General features: G+C 51.1%; 1 protein-coding gene and 1 long non-coding RNA gene across 2 annotated transcripts in view; one reads left to right on the top strand and one right to left on the bottom strand.

Moving 5' to 3' along the window:
- Positions 1 to 14,273, bottom strand: part of Angpt4 (angiopoietin 4) — a 34,631-nt gene extending 20,358 nt beyond the window's left edge. Inside the window, exon 1 of the mRNA XM_034495395.2 lies at positions 13,783 to 14,273. Within this exon, the coding sequence (XP_034351286.1) occupies positions 13,783 to 14,106 (324 nt within the window). The 5' untranslated portion in view covers positions 14,107 to 14,273. The remainder of the gene's footprint in view (positions 1 to 13,782) is intronic.
- LOC143441465 (uncharacterized) lies at positions 2,072 to 6,281 on the top strand. Its single transcript, XR_013108902.1, has 2 exons — positions 2,072 to 4,843; positions 5,471 to 6,281. It is a non-coding gene; the product is annotated as an uncharacterized LOC143441465 (long non-coding RNA).
- Positions 14,274 to 15,441: the final 1,168 nt, after the last annotated feature.

The raw sequence follows: 15,441 nt of genomic DNA, 5'->3' as shown, positions 1-15,441 counted from the left end.
CACTCCCTCATGTTGGTCCATTAGTGTCACACACTTATCACTCCCTAGGATTATGCCAGGCATCTCTTTTTTATCTCTCTTACCCTGCAGAATGTCAAGAACATGAAGCCAGGGATGCAATCTTGCTCAGTCTTACGTCTATCACAGCATCAGCACCAGGCATTCAGAGGGTGCTCAATAACTGTGTTCAAGGAATTGATGGGAAAGGGGGAGCAGCAAGGATCAGAGTGTAGCCCTCATGCCCTGCTTTTCCCCCTAGGGGAGAGCCAGCCTGTGGTGGGGTTGGGGGTAGGCTCATATCTTTCCCTTGTACAGGTTTCCAGGCCCATCTGCCAAGTTGAATTTTCTCTTAGCCTTGCTGTCTGCCAAACAGAGCTGAGCTCACAGCATCCAAGTGCCCTGGACCCCGTGAGCTGGCTTCCTTTCTTTGGCAGGGCTATATTCTTCCTGAGAGCCCAGGGTGCTTGTCTCCTTGGAAGCCAAGAGCAAGTTGGAGAGGTAGACAGTGAGTTCTCAGGCCCAGCCACTCCTTCGCTGCTCTTGGCTGCACACACTGCTTGGATCCCCTTCCTCTGTCTCTCAGGCCAGAACTCAGGCTTCCATAAGGTTCACTGGAGCCACTCAAAGGGGTCCTTGGAAGGTCAAGGCTCTCAGGGAGGGGTGCATGACTGGAGGTCATGCTCACTCAGGCTAATTCTTCCTTCGTTCCTCCCCCCTCCTTTGCCCACCCATCTTTTCCTGCCATGAGCACTTTGAAAGGTGTGTGCTCTATTGCCAAGTCCCAGTGGTGCACAGAAAGAGTGCTAGAATTGCCTAGAGGACTCCTGGATCCGCCTCAGTTGGGAGCTGGTTAGAAATGTGGTTTTCCAGAGCTGGCCCAGCACTACTGATTGTGGACCCAGGGGAGAGGCAGCTGTGTGTTCTTTAATAAACCTCCAGCTAAAACCAGCTGAGACCTCAAAGTGGAACTCGCAAGGAAGATGGGTGGACCAGTGTGGAGCTTCTCCAGGCCTCTGCTCTTCACTTTCCTTCTTTCTCTGCATCATCCCTGGGCCTAACCCTTCCTTGCAGCTCCTGGAGAATATGTGCTCGCAAATACATTTCAAAACTAAGACCTCATCCCTGCAGCTGCCTGCCAATTTCTCTATTCTAAGAGTGTTGGTCCTCACTTCTATCTGTTGCAGACGGGGTCTGTGGTCCCCCTTATTGACTAACTGGCCTCAGAGGCTCTTGGGGATTCTTCTCTCTCAGTCTCCCATCCTGCAGGAATGTTGGGATTACAGACATGTACTACCTGCGTCTTGCTTTCTGTGGGTTCTGGGGATCCAAACTCAGGCCCTCATGGTTGTGTGGCCAGTGCTCTGTCTACAGGGTGGTCACTTTGTCATGATCTCCTGGACCCTGTAGTTCATACGGACTTATCACCAGCACAGCTGTTGGACATACAGCTAATGTGCCCTTTTCCTACAGCCTGGGCACCACCGAGTCCTCCCTCTCATGCTCCAGTCTCAATAGGGGACCAGGGGGTCTGTGAAGAGACTTCAGGAGTCCATGACATTGAGTGAGTGCAAGATAACATTGAACATGGATTTGTGATTGCGATTTGGCATTTCCACTCACTCTAGCTCAGGCTACAGAGAAGCTGATGTGGCCCAGTAGGCCCTATGACTACAGTAAAGAGAAGTTCTGAGTACTTAACATACTTAGTGTGTTGTCCACAGAACCTTTTGATTTGTTTTGTTTTTTCTCACTCAGTGTGACTATGGAATTATGGGAGTTATCAACCCACCACTGGATGAGGCAACAATTTCACTGTCAATTTGGTCTTCAATGTTTGGATTATGACTGCGGTATTACTAGGTATTGTTCTAAGGGCCTTGACTTTAGGTTTTCTTTTGTGTGTATTTGTGTGGCCTTTTGAGACAGGGGCCTGCTCTCTAGCCCAGCATTTAGGAAACTGGTCTTGAACTCACAACAATCCTCCTGCTGTATTCTCCTGAGTGTTAGGGTCATAGGTGTGTACCACCATACCTTGTTGATTTTATGTGTTTCTAAGAAAATCCATTGGCTTTCTCTGGGGCCAGATACTGAAGGGCCCTGTGCTCCAAACACTCCAGGGTGCTGCCTGTGTGCTTTGGCTACTCTGGGGACCGTCATAGCCCACAAATCACCATTTCCTATGAGCAATTCTTCCTGGACACCCCTCCATATCTGGACAGGTTTCCAACAGGCACCTCTAAAATTGAATATGGGGGAGCACACCTATAATTCCAGCACTTGTAGGTAGACAAGTGGATAAGTAATTTAAGGGTATCCTCAGCTCAGCTACATAGTAAATTCAAGGCTAGCCTGGGCTACATGAGACCCTGTCTCAGAACAATCAAACAACCAGCGTCTCCAGCACCCTGCATAGGACTCTGAGTTCTACTTCCCTCTGTGTTCCTGCTCTCATTTTGCCCATCTCAGTGAATGGCCCCGCCCCTTCCTGCTCTCATTTTGCTCATCCTAGTAAATGGCCCCGCCCCTTTCTGAAGCCCCAAACCCAGACCTTAATCTTGACTCTGTTCACCCTACATGTCCTGCTATTAACTCTGTCTCAGAGATCCCAGCAAGAGCTTCCAGTCTGTTTGCCTCTTCCCTCAGCTCCCCAGGGATGCTACCTAGTGGCTATGGGGCCCACCAGTGGCTAGGGTGCAGCAGACACTGCTGGGTCTGCACTTAGATTCTCCTGCTCAGCAGGAGCCTTCTGGAACATGGATTAGATGTAGACTCCAGGGCCCCAAGTTTCTACTTAGACAGTCAGCAGTAAGTTCATTCCTGAGTAGGGAACTTTCTAGACACCTCTCCACCCTTCAGAGTGAAGGTCACCTCTCCTACCCAGGATAGGTTCCAAGTTACAATCTACATATAGGAAACCCAAGGTTCCACTGGGCCTCCTTCGTCCTATAGGATTCAGGGTGACTTTGGGCCCTCTCAAGTGACTGGGATTCCCTAAAAGACTGTCGTCTGCTTTCCCCTAGTGGGCCTGTGGTTTTAAGTAGTTAGGTGGGGCATAGGCCATCCACAGCTGGATCCTATTACCGGATCTGCTAGCCCACCCACTGGCCTGGGCCCTCAGCAGATAATCCCAGCCAGATGGCCTGGTTCAGCCAGGCTGAGGTTCTGGATACCAACACCAGGCTAGACAGGCGCCTGGGGATGGCCCCAGGCTGAGGCGTCAGCCAATGGCCGTGGAAAGGAGAAAGGGATGCAGGCAGGTCTGCTATTATTTGGGCATCAGACCGTCAGTGCCTTTTCTAGCACCTTGGAGCAGCATATTCTCGTAATCTGAGCCAGCAGTGTACATACCAATCCCCAGCCTGTACTTCACCTTGGCCCTGGGCCCAAGGTCCAACTCTGCTGCTTTTCAGTGTGAGCTCTGGAGGGCTTCTGCAGGCTCCTGGGCCTCATTTTACAAACATGTTCTATGGGGCCAGTAAGCACAACTCTCTTGGGAAGAGAGGAAAGCAAAGGAAGTCTCTCACCAGGCAGAGACTAAGGGTGAAAGGAAAGATTCTCCATGCAGACCCAGGTGGGTGTGTGGCTTCAGTGCCTGGGCAGTCCAAGTGAGCCCGTTTTGTTCCCGTGTTATCTATATAAATGGATCTTAATTGGAAAATAGCTGAATAGCTGAGCCCCAGACACACTGTGGGCTCCAGTCGGCTGTGAGAAGGGACAGATGAGTCCTGAGTGTGTCCAGTCACAGTGACGGGATTCTAAAGTGAAAAACACAGCCTCGGTGTCTGCAAATGTGGGATTCTACTAAGGGGACATTTTAGTAAGTCATAACCAACCTTCATCAGGCTTTGGGTGGGAGTGTATGACTTCAAAGGGACATGGGACTGTTTAGGAATGCTGGCATTACCTTATATCATAAAACGGCAGTACATGGGTTTTCCTGTATGTGAATTATGTCTCAATAAAAAGAAGCCTGCCAACATGAGGTTCTAGATAAATATGTATTATAATTTGAAGTGTTTTCTTACACCAATGTAGGACCTTGGGTTTCTGGTATACACCCACTCAGGCACACTTGCTATGTGCTGGCTCTATCCTTGGTCTAGGGAGTCAGGGACGAGCAGAATTGACAAGCCTTCTGGTTCCAGGGCTCCTACTAGACCCACGGGTGAACCTGCAGTAGTGATGTGCACCAGGAACAAACCAGGCAGGAAGAACAATTGGGGCAAGCTGGCCAGGGTCACCTGAGCTGAGAGGATGAGACCCAACAGTTGAAAGAAAGCCAAGAGGGAGGGATTTCACAGGGAAAACAAGAACAAAGGCCTCCAAGGTAGGAAGAGTGTTCACAGGATTGGAAGATGGAAGCTGGCAACAGCCATATGCTCCTTCTGTCTTTTCTGGGGAAACGTTGTATGAAGCTCAGGATTGAGATAAGCAACCGTTTACTGCTAATGCAGAGTGGGCCTTGCCTTGGCAATGGTAGCCACCCTCTCAGCTTCTACCCCCAGGGCTGCTGAGAACGCAGTGGAGATGACTGGGTAAAACAGCTCTGTATGGTTATGAAACCACTGAGCAGTAAATCCCAGGATGTGTTTGTTGCAGGTCTCCTCCTGGCAATGCTGGCTTACAGCTTGGCTGAGCCTCCTCACCGCTGTTTTACAGAGATGTCCTAGAGGTATACGAGTGAACACAGCCACGATCAAAGCACCATCAACAGTGCAAGCTCACTCATATCATGGGAGGGATCCACTCCTGTATGACATGGACCTACCCTTGTGGAAAGATGCCGGTGATGCATTCTGTGTGTGCGCAGATGGAAAATATGGAGGGCAAGCTGCTAGACTCAGTGAGTGGCCTTGGGGAGGAGTAACTATGGGGAGACGACATCTCCTATTGATATTACACATCTCAAATTAGTTTGGATTTAAAGGTACAGTGAAAGGCTAAAAAGATGGCACAGCAGGTAAAGGGGCTTGCAGCCAAGCCTGATGACCTAAATCTAATCCCAGGAACCAACTCCTGCACAGTAACCTCTGATGTCAGTGTGTGGTGTGTTGGGGGATGGGGGGGTGGTATGTGTGTGTGTGGTGTGTGTGTGTGCATGTGTATGTGTGTGCATGTGGTGTGTGTGTATGGTATGTGTGTGTGTGCACATGTATGCATGCATGTGGCATGTGTGTGTATGTGTGTGGTGTGTGTGCGCCTATGTGTGTGTGTGTGGTATGTATGTGTGTGTGCATATGCACATGTGTGTGCATGTGGTATGTGTGTGTATGTGTGTGTATTCAATGTCAGTTTACATGTCTGTAATTTTAACTCTTAAATGTATATACTTTAAAGTCAGGGTTTTATGTAACCTGGCTGCTCTTGGACATCTGTCTCCTCTTGACTGTCCTTCCCAAGTGCTAGGTCTGGTTCCAGGCATGCTCCACATTTAGGCTACAACTTTAACTTTTTTTTTTTTTTTTTTAAGGCAAGGAGCCAAGAAGAATGGTGTGAACAGCAAGTTCTCCATTCCTGTCCAGCTGCAGTTCCCCCTGCTGTGGCCACTGGGAGCGAGGCCCCAGTAGCCCTCCTTACAGCTGAGCCTGCATATACCCCCTGCTGTGAGCTCGCTCAGCACTGCCTTCCCAAGGGGAATGGCCCAGTTACAGGAATGCTGTACGGGGCCACACTTCTGCAAGGACCCCTGGACTAAAGCCACTGGGTGACACTGAGCAAAAGGAACACTTCATTCTGGAATCTGCCTGAAGCTTTTGCCCCACTCCCCTGAGAGCCAACAGTTCCAGCATACTGAACATTGACCGTGAGGATTGCCAACATACAGACAGGACTCTTCTGATAGCAAGATGTTTTCAAATAAGAAGTCAAAATAGCGACGAGTCATGTTTGGGGCCTACACACACATGGCCTTTCTCTTTTCCCTACTGAAAACCTGCAATTTGTTAGGAATCTCACAAGAAATGCCATTTACAGTCAAAGGAATGTCTTATGCCCTTGTCACCCCTGTGACCCATACCTTTATCTTACAAGATTCCCAGGCATCCCTAGAACTACCGTGAAACCCTACATATTTAACGAGAAGGAAAAGAAACGAAAAAATTTCTTAGCAACTTTTCAAGACCCTAGAACCATCAAAATTGAAAACTTGGTTTCTGCTGCAACACTTTAGCGAGACCTTGAGTATTCACAGCTGGGAGCGCCTTCTCCTTTCTCATAGTATCTTTCTACTAACCCCATGCTCAACATAGCTTTTAAAAAATAAAATCCAACTCTGCTTCAAACTGGCTCACTCTGAATTCTTTTATCAACAGAACTCAGTCTCTGGCCTTGCTCGGGCCCCACCTGTGCTGCTCCCCAACCTCAGAATCTGATCTAGAAAGAGGGATGCCTCCAGCACTCACCATCCTCTCTGCTAGCTCCAGTGTGAGGCCCTTCTCTAACCTGGTTCCCAGCAACCCAGAGGGAAAGGGTGAGTGCCCCTACTTGGCAACTGAGTAAACCGAGGATGGGAGAGGCCAAATATCATCTGAAGCCAGTAAAATGAGGCTGTTAATTAGAGGGCAAGAATGCTCCTTCAGGCCTGGGCTGAGCCATTAGCAGCCAAGGCAGACCCTGAAGATGGCCTTCTGGAGATGAGAGTGGGGTCAGGTACGGGGTCACGGAGGAGGTTGATGTGACTGAGTAGGGTAGAGTCTGTACGGCTCACAGGCAGAGGTTGGACCTGACAATTTGCACTTCCTGCTTGGAGGAGACAGGAAGAGAGTGTGCATCTCAGAACAAGGTTTAGAATAGCTGTCCTGGGAGGAAGGAGCAGAGGCAGGAGCATGATGGCCTTGGTGAAACGCTGTCTTTTTAGCTGGATGTCTTGTCTCTCTGTTTTTGTTTGTTTGTTTGTTTGTTTTTGTTGTTGTTTTTTTCTGTATACTTGAACCATTTCAGCAAACATTTAAAGTGCCCAAAGGAAACCAAGCTGGTGCTGATGGGGAGGACCAGGAGGGCTTTATGTGATAGCAATCTGAGCATACTGACAAAGATGCTGGCAAGGAGCAGACTATGCCAGGCCAATGGATGCTCTGGCCTCTCTCTCCTGTCCTCTCCCTCTGAGATAGTCATCCCTCTGTAGAGCTTCCTGAGGAAGGTGCCCACAGCCTTCACGCCTGTACAGTGGTCCTGTTGTGTGCTATAGCCCAATGGAGACTGGGCTAGGGTTAGGAGGGTCTACAAGGCTCTGCTGGTCTAACTTCCTTAGGGAGGTGCCTGTGGTTTCAGTTTCTAGGGGTCTGAGGTATCTCTAGCTGGAGACCCCACCAGACACTGGCAGGCTTCACTTTACCTTGTCTTTATTTGAGGACATTATAGTCCCCACTTCTCACATGAGGAAACTAAGGCTTGGGGGGTTAAAAAATAGACAAACAGGTTCTTGTGCAAGTGGAGAGACTGGAGCTGACCTGTGTACCTGACTCCAACATTGATTCCCTGCCTTCTCCAGGCTCCACGGTGATATTTCCCGGGAGACATGCCCTGTATATAGATCAGTCTTTTCACATCACCTCCAGTGATAGAAAACTGAGGCCCAGAGAGGCCAGGTGATCACAAAGATTGACATGGCAGGCATTCAGAAGATACCTCTGTGCCCTGTCTAAGGCTGGGGTGTCTCAGTTGGGACCCCCATGCAGAAAGGTTCTGCACTCCTGGCTTTTAAGCCTCCACAACTCTGAGAAATTAGCCTTGGTGCTTAAAGCATGGCTCCCATCTGATCTTACACTCTCTGGCCATGTGGCCTTGGACAGGTCACCCATCTCCTCATGCCTCAGTCTCCTCCTCACTGGCCACCTCATCGTCTAAGGCCACCGTGAGAATTAAATGCTAAACTCCATACAAAGTACCAAGCACAATCTGTGTGCCCAGTAAATGCCAAGCGTAATTCCTCCCGTCCTTATCCTTCGGTTACACTGGGAGGCAGAGAGCATGTCCAAGAGAAGCCAACCATAGAGATGACCTCCCCCACTGTCCCACAGCTGGCCAATGCACCCTTAGGACGTGCTCCTCACCACAGCTGCGTGTGTCGCAGGCACTGGGTGGCCCTTAAGACCAGCAGAGATATATTCCAGGGCCACTCTGAAGTTGAAGTGACTGAATGCGGCTGAGGTTGAAGTGATCAAATGTTACAGAGGGAGCACAGCTCGTCAACATGTCTGGGGCTTGGAGAGAGAGGATGTGCATCTTAGCCTGAGCACTCGAGGCACTAGAGGAGAGAGCTAGACACACATGGCCCTGGCTCACAGACTGACTAGCCAAGCCACATGAACAAATAAACCTGTCCCTCTGGGGCAAGATAGGTCTTAGGCAGCCACTATTGCTGCTGCTGCTGCTGCTTCCAGTTGAATATCAGCCAATTGCTCATCCCCAGGCCAGGACTTCTGGAACGGCAGTTTTTAAGCCCTTCTTGGAAATATCATCTCATTCCTCTGAGAAGCAGAGGCCACTTGCTCCACCCCATCCCCCGCACCAACTGCCCAGAAAGCCATCGGAGAGGTTAGGAAACCAACCCCAAGCTATTCCATTCGGCAACCGAGATTTATTTCTTGTGGCAACTGAGATTTATTTCTTGTTTGCATAACCGAAGGCTGAAAATGCCAAGAATTTACAGGCAGCCTGGGGAGGCCAGGGCTGCTGGGAGCCCCCATCAGCCTGGAAGGGTCTCGGGGGAGTGTAGGACCCCACACTAGGCTCCTGCTGAATGCCTTCCTAACCCCTGGCCTGCAGGCTAGGCCACTGGGCTGAGCCTGCACATCAGTGGAGGCAGACTCCTTCCCCAGGTGGCTGTGGACAGAAGGCATAGGGACCCCAGCTTAGCAGCCTGGCTGAGAGTGTGCACCAGTCTTGGAGGTTGAGGCAGGAGACGTGGCTTAAGGACTCAGGGGAGAGCACCTGAAGGAGACAAGAAGAGTCAGAGAAGAGTAGAGAGAGGCACAAGGAGACAGACAGATAGACAGAGGCAGAGGCAGAGAGAGAGAGAGAGAGAGAGAGAGAGAGAGTGAGAGAGAGACAGAGAGAGACAGAGAGAGACACAGAGAGACACAGAGAGAGACAGAGAGTTAGGTCAGAGAGACAAATAGAAAAAAAAGATAAAAAGAGAGACAGACACAAAGAGAGAGACAGAGAAAGACAGATATAGAGAGAAACAAAGAAACAGGGAGACAAAGTATGGGACAGTGGGCAGGCCTGAAAATGATAAAGCCGCACTTACAGAGAACAGCACAAGACCTGAGTTGTATGGGGTCTACTCCCCCCACACCCTTGGGCCCTAAATCTTGGGAAGATATGCTGTTCTCAGGTAGTGGACATAGGCTAGGGCCCAGCACTGGGGGCTAGACTGGGGGTTTCTCATTCATAGAGATGTGGGGACAGGGAGAAGTCACAGTTGGCACTCTATGGTGGAGAGACCTGAGACCAGTAGGCATTGCCTGTAATGAGTAACTGGCAACCCCAGTAATGAAAGGGCAGTCTATGGAGTAGCTGCTGGGGACAGACATTCACCCGCCAGGCCCAAGGTTCTGGGTGGCTAGCTACCCTTGCTGTTCTGTCTTATAGCTGCTGTCCCAACTAAAGGTTCCTGATCACCCTGGGAGGTCTCCGGCTAACTGCTGGACCACACTGCTCAGCAGGAACCCCTTTCACTAGCTGTCCTTCTTGCTCCCTCATCTCTCTTGGCCACAGTAGTTCACCCCAGTGAGGGCATGGAACAGAGGTGAGCACTGATGGATAGCCCATAATAAGTGTGAGTCACTGAACAGAAGCTTTCTAGGAGGAGAGGAGTGAGTGGGGAGGAGAGTGGGGTAAAGAAAGGCAAATGAGGGGTGCAAGGAAGAAAAAGGGAAGAAGAAAGTGAGACTGGAGCTAACATTAGTGTGGGTGAACCCAGTGGCCACAACACGGGGAAGTGTGACTTAGAGGCTCCTTCTTGCAGAGCACCCGGAGTCCCAGCTTCCAGTTAGGAGATGGCATATACAGCTGCAGGGAGAATGGCTGCCTTCTGCCTCAGTTTCCTCACAGGTAGACTGTAGGAACAGGTGGGGAGCTAAAGGCATGGAGTAACTGCAGGCTGCTGGAGCTCACAGTAGGGGGCAGGGATTGACTCCTTGCAGCTTCAAAGAAATGGACCTTGTGGTTAGAGAGCTTGGGCAGGCTTCTGGTGGTGGTTCTAATGATGAAGGTGTGCTCAGAGATGTTTTCACACTCTTTCAAAAAGCCAAAGAGGAGTTTCAGTGGCTCTGAGACATGCCAGGTAGGGACAGGAGCCTAAGAAGAGTCCTAGCTACACCCACAGGCAGCATAGCATCCCTTGCCTGGGACGAGGTGTGTTCAAGGGGTGTGAATTCGTGTGGGACAATCTTTGTGTGTGTTTGTTTGTTTGTATATGTGAGTGTTTGCATATTTGTGTATGTGTGCATATGTGTGTATATGTATGTGTGTTTGCATGTGCATGTATGTGTGTGTTTGTGTGTGTCTGCGTGGGTGCACATGTGTTTGCATCTGTGTATATGTCTGCATGTGTGTGTGTGACTATTCAAAGAGAGGAGTCACTCATCTCAACTGGAAGGCAGTGAAAGACTCCCAAGTTCAGAGAGGACCCTGAACAAACAGTCTGCACACACTGAGACCCCAGTGAGCAGAGAATTCCCTGGACATTGTCTGGTTAAATCTTCCTCGAGGAAGGCAGTGTTTTCAGTTGGTGAGGCTTGGGGAGGCAAAGTCTCTAAAACCATGAAGGGAAGTTCCACTGAAGCTTCAGGGTCCTCTCCCCCTCCAGGCTCTGCTGCTTCCCAAGGAGGTGACATATTCAAGCCAAGTGACTTCTAGGTCTATGTAGGTCCATAGGTCTTATCTTTGTGCTTAACCAAGAGGCCCTTTACCCTGAGGATGGTAAGACTGCCCACCAGAGACTTGAGTCTGTTGAGAATATGGCACAGGTGGGCAACATTCCTTGCCCCAGGGGATAGCTCACAGCCCTTTGGTACATGTGATTAAGAGGGACCATGAGTGAATTCAGAGTTGCGGTGACTCTGGTGTGAACTGTGCTGAGAAGCTACAAACCCATCAGCCCCCTGCCTCTGTGCCTGGTGAGCTGCTCCTGGGTTTGCTGGTGTGGTTTGTGCTGCTGGGACATAGCAGTGAAGGGAGCCTGAGGGTCTCTGTCTTCGCAGAACCACCTGACCTTCTGTCACTGAGGGGTCAGGTTCCATCCACCACCACACAGCTAACCCAGCCCACCAATGTGAGGTCAGGCTGGAGGACTCTCCCATTGTTACTCAGCCCCACAGGACTCTCTGGACTATCAGCCTAGGTGTGTGGCACCCAGGTATGATCCTGTACTGTAGAAAGTGTTGGGCCAAGTGACTTTCTGTCTCAAAGATCATCAAGTCAAATTCTGTTGTTGATTCAACTGTTTCCCAAACACCAGGTCTGGGCGATTCAAGGGATACAAGGGTAGGACTTGGGGTACAGAACTAGAAGGAAGTAAAGGCACTGCCCAGAGGAGAGATGGCAAGTCCTGGGGCAGTGAGGGCACAGAAGCCCATAGCTGGTCAAAGTGGGGCTATGAGAGATTGTCTGGATGTAGGAAGAGTGCTTCTTGGACAACCAAAGAAGGTGATTCTGGCTGCCAACATTGTCCTGAGGTCTAGGAAGATGAGCTGAGTTGTGGTCATAGGATTTGGGGCCTGAGAGGTGACCTGAGGAGGAAGAGGATGCAGAGCATGGGCTATAGACACTTCCATCTTCCTGAGCACAGGGGATGCTCAGGGATGACTAAACTCTGAAGAGATGAGCAGCAGAGAGAGGAAAGTCCACGTGGAAAGGGGGAGGTGAGGAGGCTGAGACCCCTACTCTGTCTGAGCCTGAGAAAGATCTGGGCACTGGGAGGCACAGGACAGTCACCAAGCCTTCTATTGTTTATTATAGCCGGGACACATCATCTGGTGAGAGGTGGGTGGAAAGAAAAAGGGGGAAGGTTAGAAAGGAAGGCTTACCCCAGATATCTTATAGAACTTGGGGCACAAAATGGGGCTTCAGGCAGCCTGGAGCAGTCAGCAAGGGACCTGGGGACATGGGCACAGAATGGGGTGGACTGGAAGACCAGAGGGGCAGGAGGCAAGGAGCAGCAGCCTGGATACAGCAGGGACAGTAGACTCACATGTGGCGGGAGTGGGGGTATGAGAGCATGTGGGGACAGGACTTCAATACATGTAGTTCAGCCTACTCACTACAGGGAGATCACCCAGGGGTGTGTGTTATATTAGTAGGGGTTCATGTGTATAAATAATGAATGTGCATGCTCTATGGGAGAGCGAGCTTTTCCTCTCAACTGGGTGTATAATTTAAGAAGTTCGGGGTCTGGCAAGATGGCTCAGCCGGTTAAAGGTACTTGTTGACATGACTGACAACCTGAGTTTGAACTCTGAGACCCAAATGGTAGAGGGAGAGAAGTGATTCCCACAAGCTGTCCTTTGACCTCCACACATGTGGCATGTGCATGCCAACATACAGGCGCACACAGGTGAATAAGTTAGTAAATGTAATAATAGTTAAAAAAAAGAAAACTCCTGCAGTTTAGAGACCAAAGGGACAACAAAGGTGTTCCGAGTGGCCATTATCCTACCTGGTTCATTATCCGTCAGGCATGTCTGCTGTCTACCCTGTTTTAAGCCTCCATGGATTGGTTCTGTCCTCTCCCTGCATGGCTTTAGGTCTCCTCTTTTCTTGGGTGACTCTTACTCAGGGACTCTGGCTGGCCACATCCTGGTCCCACAGGACAGGATGCTGCCCGCACACTCATAGCCCAGTCTGCCTTCCTCAGCTCTGCTGCCAGTGCTTACCGAGGTATAAGCTGCTCAGCATTTGCAGAATAAGCAAGGTGACCAGAGACCCCCTCACCAGTCCTGGCACTGGGCCCACACTGCAGTGACATACCTTACTTCCTGAATCTTGGCCACTTGACTTCCGGCTTATCAGTGATTCACAAGAATAAAGCAGAATCAGACATCTGTGCTGTAGGCCTCCAGACTCTCATGTATAGATAGAGCTTGCAGAATCCATGGAAACCTCACACCTGGCCTCCCAGAGGCCATTCTACCCCATAATGTCTTAAACCAAATCCACCAGTCTCAGCCTGTTCACAAGGCAGTGGTAGCCAAAGAAGCCAAAGTCCCAAATGCCTTTGTGGTTCGTTCATCCGTCCAGGAATGCCCATGTCCTTTCCTAATCCCAGCTCTCTCTTGTACTCTCACCTCCGCTAGAATGCTCTCGAGGTACGCATTGCTCTCTTCACTTCCTCAGAGATGCCCCAAGGATCTGACCTGGCTAAGCCACCCTGTACCTTCTTCCTGTCTCCACCTCCATGTGTGTCACTGCCTCACGGAGCAGACAACATTTTCACGCCCTTTCCCCAGAACATTAGATAGGAATGTATCGTTCTGTTCTTGTGGGGATACCCGGACAGTTAGAATGGTCCTGACTCACAGTCAGCACTCAGCGAATTCTTCTTAGATGAATGAATGGACATCTGAGGGGAGCCTGGCCAGATGGTGCTCAGCCTTACATATGAGGCCTCACAGCCTTCCTCATCCAGGGCCTTCTTTGGACCCCACATCCCAGAGGCTCTATATCACACAGAGCTCAGGCCCCTCTGTCTTGAGATGAACACCTCTGGGCTGATGCTCCACCTGATGATAGGGCAGTCCCCTAGCCACCCTCTAGCCCAGCACACAAACCCAGCTGTACCTTCAGCAGCCACTGAGTGTTATTCTCTAGTATCTTCTCCAGCTGGCTCACACGCTGGGCCCTCTGGGCCCGCCAGTCTGTTACGTGCACCCTTGAGGCAGGCAAGTCCCTCTGGAGGCTATTGGAGCCCCCCAAAGCCTCGGGTGCCGCCGGCGCCAGCTGGCAGATATCAGGCTCCGGCAGCACAAAGGTGTAGCTGCACTGGCCATGCTGGACCCGATGAATCTGGCGGCGCCCGCTGGCTTCTGGCCCTCTGTGCTGGGCTGCAGCCATGGTGGCCAGCAGGATGAGGGTATTTAGTAGCATAGCTGGCTGGCAGAGCATCCGAGACCAAGTGGTGGTGGGGTGGTCTTGTCAGAGGTCTCAGGGCAGGTAACTACCCACAGCCAGCACTAGCCCAGATGTGCTGTGCAGCTGGGGCCTGTGAAGACAGACCTGGATGCAGAGTCCTACTGCTGTAAGTCCCGAGGGCCAGTTCCTCTGGGCTATTTATACTCAGGGCAGCCACAGCTGCTGGCTTCCCCTCTGAGGCCTTGCCTCCTGCTCCCACCCCCCTCAGCCACCTCTGTCCTCTCTCTGTCCCTTCCTGCCTCTTCCTTCTGCTTCTAAGGCTTTGATTGTGCAGTGGGGCCTGTTCTCCCTGACGGGTTCAAGGCCGCCCATGCACTCGCACACGCACACGCACACACTGGACCACAGCTCATGCTAGGCTCCCTCCCAAGTGGGAAGCATCTGAGTCTCTTCCTCCCCTCTCCCCAGCTTTCTCTTCTCTCCACCCTTACCCCTGTCCCCCAAAGCCCGGTTCTCAAGTTTCAGCCCCTCCACCTTCCCCCTCTGATTCCAAGTTAGGCTTGGAACACAAGCAGTGACCCCCAGAGCAGCCTGGGGAGGGAGGGAGCAAGGCGAGGCTGGGGAAACAGCCTGGAGACAGAAAGCTTTCCAAGGCTGGAGTAGAGTCCTGTGGGTGCCCAGCACAATTGGCTCCTGGCCTCCCTTCTCCCTTGGGGCCTGGGGTGGGGGCATTCCGCCCTGTGGTGGCTCTGGCTTCGTGGTGGCGCCAGGAACCAGAAATCTCCTGGGTAGCTTGTCCCAGGACTTCCTGTTCTGGGTGGTAAGTCTTGGGCCAGAGGAGTATCTTAGCTAGTACCCTTAGAATCAGATGTGGCTGGCCCTGAATCTTATGCTCCTGCTGCAAAACAGAGCAGGACCCAGCTCTTGTTTGAGGAATGCTTGGAAGTCCTGGCTGAGGGCCTTGAGGAATTTTCAGTTTACTGTTCAAAGCCCAGCTGTACTATTTACCAGCTGTGTGGCTTTCACCAAGTCCTTAACCTCTGTGCTTTAGCTTCTTGAGCAAGGAAAACGCCAGTACCCACCGAGCATGACAGTAACTGAGTCAGGTCGTATTGTGCAGGGACCTGCTGCCAAGGCACAGTGTCACCATTTGCTTCTGTCTCTTCCTCCTTCGGATACAGCATTGGAAGCCTGAGAATGCAGGGATTGATCTCCGGGGCCATGGTCATGGTGGGTGTGGGGTGGGAGACTGGTAGTTGCTTCTAATGGGGTGCCTTTGACTCTGTGCCTCATGGTGCAGGCAGCCCAGCTTCATGGTGTGTTTCCTCTCTTATGTTTTTTGAACCCCCGATGAATGGATGGATGGAT

The sequence above is a fragment of the Arvicanthis niloticus genome, chromosome 2, assembly GCF_011762505.2.
Source record: "Arvicanthis niloticus isolate mArvNil1 chromosome 2, mArvNil1.pat.X, whole genome shotgun sequence".
In the NCBI taxonomy this organism is placed as follows: domain Eukaryota; kingdom Metazoa; phylum Chordata; class Mammalia; order Rodentia; family Muridae; genus Arvicanthis; species Arvicanthis niloticus.
Note: the sequence above shows the minus strand (reverse complement) of the source record. Positions and strands in the feature narration are given on the sequence as shown.